The sequence below is a fragment of the Crocodylus porosus genome, unplaced genomic scaffold (assembly GCF_001723895.1).
Source record: "Crocodylus porosus isolate Cpor-Errol unplaced genomic scaffold, CroPor_comp1, whole genome shotgun sequence".
Taxonomy (NCBI): domain Eukaryota; kingdom Metazoa; phylum Chordata; order Crocodylia; family Crocodylidae; genus Crocodylus; species Crocodylus porosus.
The window spans coordinates 151,800,512-151,809,569 of NW_017728906.1; the positions used below are offsets into that span (position 1 = coordinate 151,800,512).

At 43.4% G+C, this 9,058-nt stretch overlaps 1 protein-coding gene across 1 annotated transcript in view; it reads right to left on the bottom strand.

Moving 5' to 3' along the window:
- Positions 1–8,600, bottom strand: part of MED4 (mediator complex subunit 4) — an 11,116-nt gene extending 2,516 nt beyond the window's left edge. Inside the window, exons 1-6 of the mRNA XM_019529934.1 lie at positions 8,459–8,600; positions 5,085–5,151; positions 3,903–4,073; positions 3,119–3,176; positions 1,807–1,893; positions 847–978 (exon numbers count right to left, since the gene is read on the bottom strand). Coding sequence (XP_019385479.1) covers positions 847–978; positions 1,807–1,893; positions 3,119–3,176; positions 3,903–4,073; positions 5,085–5,151; positions 8,459–8,541 — 598 coding nt within the window. The 5' untranslated portion in view covers positions 8,542–8,600. The remainder of the gene's footprint in view (positions 1–846; positions 979–1,806; positions 1,894–3,118; positions 3,177–3,902; positions 4,074–5,084; positions 5,152–8,458) is intronic.
- Positions 8,601–9,058: the final 458 nt, after the last annotated feature.

Genomic DNA, 9,058 nt, shown 5'->3' on the forward strand with positions numbered 1-9,058 from the left:
CCCCAGATCCTGGTGGTCACCCCTGATAAACTTATAGGTGGCCATTAGATCACCCCTGAGCTGGCACTTTTCCAAGCTAAAGAGCCCCATGGCTCTCAGCCTGTCATTGTAAGGTCTGTTTTCCTGACCTCTGATCATGCATGTGGCTCTTCTCTGGACTCCCTCAAGCTTCTCCACATCCTTTTTGAATTGCGGAGCCCAAAACTGGACACAGTACTCTAGCTGCGGCCTCACCAAGGCCGAGAACAAGGGCAGAATGGTGCCCCGGGATTTGCTTGAGAGAATATTACAAGGTTCAAAGATATTGCTAATGGAATAAACAATCCCTTACTAGATCTAGCCCTCAGCAACTTTCTAGGGACCATACTGCAATGATTAGAACTGACCCGCGGGCTTGGATTCTAGGTACCAGATTTGTTTTCACTGCTAAGAAAGTAAACATTTGTTCTGAAAGTTTTTCCAGCTTTAAATGTGCAATTTGAAATAATCAAACTAAAAATGAAAAATAAATGGATTGGGCCTCAAGACAAGCTTGACTGCATCTGTGTCTCTCCTTCCATATTTTTTTAACAGTTTACTAATTATCCTATCATCTCACATCTCAGTTCAATTTAGCAACAGGACAAATAAAATAGAATTATTTTCTTGTGCTCCTCTATATCAACATGTCATTTCAAACTATTTTGATCATAACCCCTTCTCCCAAGGAACAACACTGGCCAGAATCTTAGCACTTTTAATTCCACTTCACTATCTAAAGGACATTTGAGTGATGGGTTAGAGTCATACATTCTCTGGTTATTGCATTTCTCATTCATCAAAGAGACATCCAAATTCTTCCATTACCTGGTAATCTGCCAGCTGCCAGTGCATCCCCTGGTAAGTGTCCATTTACTCCATTAGTGGATGGGTTGTTCATCTGACCCAACCAGCCACTCCTCATTTCCAAGTCTGTAGGATATGGCCTACGTGGGTCCCCTTAAAAATAAAGACCACACAGATTTGTTCTCATCTGCAAAGAGAAGTACACCTATTCTGAAAGTCATAAAACCAAAATATATTCTCTAGACTGCCCCTGTTAATTCAAGCGTGGCCAAAAAGTACTCAAAAACTCACTTGAGAACTGGGGTAGCCAACCCCTAGCAAGTGTGCAACAAGTGGCACAGGCAGCCTGTGTGTGTGGCATACCGCAGATCAGGCAGAAAGCAGACCTATAGATCAGACAGGGAGCAGAAAGCACAGCAACAGATTGGGCAGGAGAATGGAATCAGAGTGGCACTCATGGAAAGTGCAGGGTGTGCTTTGTGACATGCGTGCCAAAGATTGAACCCCTTTGCTTTACAAGGTATATCTGTTCTCTCTGTTTCAGTTAGAAAGTCTTTAATTTTTGGCTTTGCTTTTTAGCAAAGAAAACCTTCCAAATTGTACCAGGAGGGTGGTTCTTGAAACATTTAAGACCCAAGCACTGAGAAATCTTTGCTCAATAATTTCTCAATAATTCCACTTTCAATAATTTCTAATGCCCCTGTCATTTATGAGTATGACAATATCAAAGGATTAGGAGTGGAAACTTTTATGAATTTGTCAGAAATGAAAAACTGCATGAGCATTCCTCAGGAAAAATTTATATTAGTTTTGGAAATCTATACATCTCTAATCCAGTCTAAGGGAAACAACAATTTTCCTTAAGCAGGTATTGTAAAACAGTTAATATGTACTTTATATTACAATAAAAGGGCAATTGTGAAGTCATCAATGAAAGCGTGACAAATTTATACAGATTATTCTTGAAATACAAAAATTTACCTGGTACCCATGTTAGAGGAGCACAAACAGCATTGCTGGCACTAATCCTATGGGAATATTTAATTATCTCTTCAGAGGAAATGGCACCTATGAGAGACGGTAAGATATTTAACATATTTGGTTAATGTACTTTCAGGAGATTACATCATTTGATGGTTTTCAGCTACCAAATGGAGCTATGCATTGTAATATTTTGCTAAACACCTAGGTATCCACAATATAATAGGCATTGCACAGCAGATATCTTACCACTACACAAATAAATCTGTGCATATTAAAGATTCCATTGCATTTTTTGTAACAGCAAAATTTGCCCTGAGTATTTAGCCAAAACTTCCCTTCCCTTCTTTTCTGCTCTGTGTATCGGATGTATGTGCCAGATGGCAGCCACTCTCCATTCCATATGTGACTACATTTCAGGAAATGTATGATTTTGGATAAAGGCACTGTATAAAATACCTCTAAAACACCTTCCCACCCATCTAGTAAAAATGACTAGCTTGGCACTGAAAGTTCAGTAATCAGCTTTACTAGATACATCACAGTATTGCCTGCAAGTCAAACAGTAAGAGCTTTTAGTAAGTACAGCAAAAGGTGTGTTAACCAGCACTTTATTAGCTGGAAAGCTATTAACCAGCATCCAAGGGATGTGGCAAAAGCGAAACCGGAAGTACCACTTCCAGGTTTCGCCACCACCGCGAGCAGAGTTCTCGCCACTTCTCTGGCCCACGGCAAAGCAGCCTGTGCAGGGCTCCCCTTCCTGTCCCCTGATGCACTGACGCTGGGGAGTGCACCAGATGGTACACATTTGATTAACCCAGGAATGGGGGATGCCGGATAACAGAGCTTTTACTGTAGTACTGTTGATTCCCCTTCAATACAAACACTTACTCCTTTATCCTTCCTCCCACTAGCGCTTCAAAGAATTATTTACAAACTGCAGACAGGCTCATTAAGAAGAGTGTTCTTTTGGTATCTAAGCTAATCACACATTTTGCTAGTGAAACAATATCAGAAGAAAAATTAATATCCAGGGGAAATATTTAGAACAAGAACTTACAAAAAATGTAATACTGTCTCCCTGGAAAAATCTCACAGCCCTAGCTCTACAAAGACCTTTAAGAGATTTAGAGGCTTCAAATTAAATAGAAAGCATATTACACACTTGCAACATTTTAATCATATTAAGACTTAGAATCTGTGGTGGGACACAATTCACAATTAACTAACAAAAATACACAGAACATCAAATTAGCAAATTACATGGAATTTTAAAGGCTTAGAATGATATAATAAACTCAAGACTACTCACCCTTTCTTGCTTTTTCTATTGATTTGAGTTTTTCCTTTGCTTGATAAACAGCTGTTGCCTAGTTTGTGAAAGAAGAAAAATTCTGAATGTTTCCTTAATTTGCCATCTTAGGCTCAGTAAAAGAGGCCCTGTGAATCCATTTACCCTATTAACTATCTTTACAAGAGTTGAAAATTGCCATTATACAATGAATGTTTAATTAAGGTCTCTTACTATCTGAACACATAACAGTACTGACTCTAGTATGTCAAAAGATCCAATTAGCTACCTTATCTACCAGCTTTGATGCCACAGTTATATCTAGCAAATTTCCCTTTGAGACACTGGAATTAGTAAAAGCAAAAGGTTTCCTATTTTTTCCTATCGACCAGGCCAAAATGCAAAGAGCAACATATTCTTGTTTATGTTTTCTTTCTTTAGCCATCGCTTGTTTTCAACTGTTCACTGTAAATTAGTTACATATAGAAAATTAAATGTTCTTTTCACCATAAACCTTTCAAATACTGAAAGTATGGAAGGTAGAACAAGATTTTTTTAAGTAACAAGAGGTTCGAGGAAAATTACCATTACAGCTTTTCCAAAAAGCCATACAAAAATACTGTAGTAACTTAAATCAACCCCAATTACTGAAAAGTAACTTCTAAGCTCTCACAAACAGTTTAAACATTTAATCTCCTTTATCTAATAATACAAAGTTGTTTTCTCCATGGTTGGTGATGTTAAAAAAAACAACCTCCCCTCCTTCCCCCCAGCCAGAAACTCTTAAATATAAAGGCCAACTCACCAGTATGTGCTCTGCTTCTTTCAGCTGTTTTTGCAGCTGCTGAATATCATTATCCCTTTTTTCTACTACTTTTTCTAACAGTTGCATCTCATGATGGATTTTTCCCTGATCAAGTGCAAGTTTCATTAATTCCTGAAACTCTCCATCTCTCTGGATCAGCAACTCCAGAATCTGTCAGATAACAAACGTTAAGTGACTCATTAGGTTAAGAGCAAATTCACATTTGCACTGTAAAAAGGCACACTGTGGTGAAGGGGATAGCATAAGTTGGACTTGAGACATCTGCACCAACTTTGTTATATACAACAAAAACCTGTATTTAAAATAAAATCGTCTGGATCCTCTTCTTGAGAAAACAACCCACAGTGCAGATAGCTAGGGACCTACTTAATTCATAATTTCACAGAAACCATGAAATCAGGCATTGTCTGCAAACTGGACATTGTCCACACAAATCCCCAAAATACAGAAAAACCTAACTAAACATAAAATGCTGGCTCCCCAGTGGGAGCTGATGGTCTTCATGATTGCTATGGCCCAGCCCCACAGCCCTGGGTGTGGCGGAGAGGTTCTCTCAGCCAATCAGCAGCAAGGAGCAGCTGCTGCACAATTCTCTTGGTAAGCCAACGGCCAGAGACGGGGCCCCTGGGCCCCCCAGCCAATCAGTGGCAAGGCGTGGGCTCACCACAAAATCAACTGAGCTCACTGCCACTTAGTTTAGTATTGTCAACTCTCATGATTTCTGGTGTTGTTCTTAACATCTATGCTTCGGGAATGTGAAAAACTTAGCTCTTTTAAGCTGGGTGGAGGATTTAGAAGGGGAAATGCAAAGCATCTTAGGATGCTGGGGGATTATGAGCTAACTTGAATCTGGAGAAGTGACAGAAGTTCAAAAAACTGATTGAACTTAAATCAGTTAAGTCTGATGTTATATCCATCCAGGTTTATCTTAAACTGGTTTCAGCCATTTTGAAAGTGGTTTATGTGCACCGAACTTCTGTTGTGTTACAAATTTGAACCATTTTTGATCATTTATACTGGTTTATGTGTAACGTCTGTCCTTAGTCTTAGTGATGCTGTCATCTTCATACAGCAATTAGCCTGAATACTGGATAGAAAAAGAAAAGCTGAGTACAGAGCTTAAGAAGTTACACCTATATTTAATAAATAAAGTTCCTTTACCTGGCTCTCCTCTCCTGGCTGTGGGAGCTTCTGGTTTCTTGAAATTGCCAAAATTTCAATCAGTTCCCTAAAATAAAATCTGCATTTTTACACAGTTTTTTTTAAGTCATTAGAACATGTATTTCATCCAACATCACTGGATTTTTATAATCTTTAAAATATTTCACAATCCTTGAAAAAACTTGAAAGTACGTAAGTGTTGCTTTCTGGAGTGAAAAGAAAAATTAGATTTTACAAGCATATGAGAATATAGATCCAACCTGGCATATAAAATCTTTGGCAACAGCCCTTCAACTTAGCAGAAAAAGATTTGCTACAGTTATAAAAAGATTTCCACATTTCAAATAACATGTTTGATTACTGAAAGGGCCAGATCAACAACTTCTCAGCATAAGAAAGAAACAAGGAAGAGTTCACAGAAACATCGTTGTCTCCATCCCCTCTTAAAAATTCTGACTGTGAAAACCTATCTGCAAGACTGGAGGGTGAGAGTAAAAATAATGTCATACACCATGTCCAGATGAGCACGGCTGACCTATCTGTAGTGCCACACACCGCACATTCAGGTGTTTTCTGCACTGCTATCTTGCAGTGAGGGGGGTGGAGGAGTTGACCCCAGGAAATGCAGGGTCAAAAAAAAACCCTGTGTAGAAAAAAAAACGGGTGGTGCATGTGACAGCAGTGTGCACCACCCAAAACCAGAACCTGGCCTGCTAGAGCCATACTCTAGTGGCTGACCAGGCTCCCAGCTACAGAAGCACTGTGGCTGCAGCTTTCCCAGCCCCTGGTAAGGCTGCTGGGGCCAGCACAGTTGCTGGCCCCAGCCTCCTGTACCCCACCCAGGGTAACCTGCTGTGCGCCAGAGCATGTGTGGCACAGGTGTTCCCCAGGCACAAGTAACAGCAGCACACACATGTAGCAGCAGCACACCTGCTACTTGTCCCCAGGAAACCAAACGTCCAGGTTAGTCTGGACGCAGCCATAATGGCTATTTTTATATCATGAGGATATACAAGTGAAAGTGAAGCAACTGATCAGTGTCATAAACAATCCATTTAAACTAATACCCAAAAATGTATTAAGTGTAATCTATACCAGATAGATTGTAGGATGCTGACAGTTAAAAGGAATAATGTCAAATCAGTTATCTATAAAGTAATGGACACTTAAAATACCTCACGTTCCCATTGTCAGAAAAGTGTAATTATCTTACTGTGTTACTTGGAGAAGCAGCTACCTTATACACAAGCTGCAAATTCACTGGATCAGTCCTTAGCTGACTGCACTGTTTTCATGAATCAATTTACATCTTAGCTATAAACCAAATAAAATGAATAATAACCCGAATATTTCTTAACAAGTAGATTATATCAGCATCACATTTTATAAGAATGCTCATACATGCTTTATGAAGTTTGAAAGAATCATTATAGAACCATTTTTTTGGTATCCGGTATACCTTTTCATGAAGGTAATGTTAAGTATACTTTATTTTTTCAATACTATGACAACAAAACGTTATGTTATTTTTTTTCAGCACTATTATAGGAACACTGTGGATGCTCAGTTTAATCCATATGAACAGACCTTTAGTCACATAAAAAGGACTTCACATGGATATGGGGTCTACTTCCCAAAGAGCAGATTACAGGATTCGGGTCTTGGTATGGGGCTAGTCTAGGTGATGCACTACACATGGCACACAGAGACAGTCTCGGGTGTGCACTGCATATGGAGCCCATGCCAGACCATCCCTGTGTGCTGGATCTGACACAGACAGCCAATCTATGGGCCCAATCCAGACCGGACCTGATGTGCCCCAGACTGTATAGGCCATGTGCAGCATGTGTTAAACCCTGCCCCATGTGGCACACATTGCACAAGGCCAATCCAGGGTGTACACCATATGTGGTACCCATGCCAGATCGGCCCTGCACACTAGGTCTGGCACACACAGCCAGTCTGGGCCTGAAGTGCACAGACCCCAGGTCCAGTGTATAGCTGGTTTGAAACAGGCACTGAAAGCAACACATACCCCACACTGGCCCTTCATGTTGCACACAGCATGTGCACCAGCTTCAGCCCCTGTGCCACATGCAGTCTGTGCCAGATGGGCTGGGGCCAGTGTGCTGCAAACAGCATGCACTGGTTTGTGACCCACAGGCAGCACTGATGGCTGGATGACAGGGCCCCACAGGCCACCACTTTGACACCCCTGATGTGGATCTATTCGAGTTAACTTTAACCTAACTCCTTCCTGTGTCAGCAGCATCCTGGCCACGGCAACACAGAGCTCAGCCTCAGACACAGAATCATACAGAAGTAGGACCAGAAGGGACCTTGAAATGTCATCTAGTCCAGTGGTTGTACCAGGACCCATTTGTAAACATCAATGGCCAGTCTTGACCCAGTGCCCCAAACTCCCAACCTGCTGCCCTCTGCCCCCTACCATGTAGGGCAGGAGGTGGGTGTGTGGGGCAGCGAGACCTCCAGCAGCCCTCTGCAGGCTGCAGCTCTGCCAGCCTGCAAGGGAAAAGCCCTGGTTTCATATGCTTTTCTCTTTTAAAGGAGAATCCATTTTTTAAAAGTGTGTTGATCCATATTTAAAGTTTATTCAAGACCTTTTCCTATATTCTTGTTACCTACTTTTGGGTCACTTCCCATGGGTTGAGAAACACTGATCTAGTCCAACCCCCAGCCTGAGGCTCAAACCTGGCACCTTGGGGTTATTAGCACCGCACTCTAACAGAGCTGAATGGCCACCAGAACTTTAACCCAACTTGTTCAGCGTATTTCCGAGCCCACAGACTTTGTCACTGCTGCAGCAGAACCTGTCCCATTCCCCAACAGAGCAGCAGCTGAAGCCATGTTCATCTGAAGCCACGCAGTGCGCACTGGGTGCCCAATTCCCTGTTATATATACACATGCATATGCACGCTACACACACGTGTTTATATGCATGTATTTATACACTATATATGCATGTACATTATATACATGTGCACATGCATTTATACGTATGCACACACGCTTGAACATACATATTTATCTCCAATCTCCACTTCAATTCCCGATCCCACCCGACGCCCCCACCCGCGGGCAGTGTCCCCCCCCTCCACCGGGCCTCGAGCAGCAACCGGAGCCACGCGCCCCCCGGGCCCGCGCTCAGCTTGACGCATGCCCGGATACAGCCGCCCCCATCGGATCTGGAGGGCGCATGCGCGGAGCCCCCTCGATCTCCCCCGCCCGGGACAATCTGTCCGCAGCGCCCCGAGCAGCGGGTCCGCGCACGGCGCAGGCGCCTCGGCCCGCAGTGGCAGGGGGGAGGAGCGGGGCGGCCTCGCTCAGCCAACGGGCAGCGCCCGGCCGGTACCTGGCCAGCAGCTCCAGGTCCTCCAGCGCCGCCAGCAGCCGGTCCCGGGTGCTGCTCCGCTCTCCGCCCGCCGCTGCCGCCATCACGCCCGCCGCCGGCAGCAGCGAGAGGCGCAGCCAGGCGGCGGCGCGGCGCGGCCCGGGCGGGCTTAGGTGCAGCGGGCACAGCGGCCTCTGTTGGCGGGAGGCCGCGCGCCGGGGAGCGGAGGGGGCGTAGGCCGGTTGCCCCAGTGCGCATGCGCATTAGGGCATAGTGGACCTTGCCCAGGCGTGTCCGGCAACTTGTGCGTGCGTGCATAGTTGGCCATGATGATCAAGGGCCTTGGTTTTCTCTGAGTAAAAACAAAACAAAAAAAAAATCTCCAATTTTCGGCTTAAAAATAGTAACCTAAAATCCACGACTATCTATATAGATAGATATAGATTATTATTAGTGGAGTTACTTTTTAATCATGGAAAAATGAGGATTTGGTTTACTTTTTTAAATCCGAAAATTGGGGATTTTTTTGTTTAATCAAAGAAAACCAGGATCCCTGCTGATGATACATGGCTGCATGTGGAAGGGAGCAGGAGAGCAAGGGGATGGGGGGATGCCAGTGCA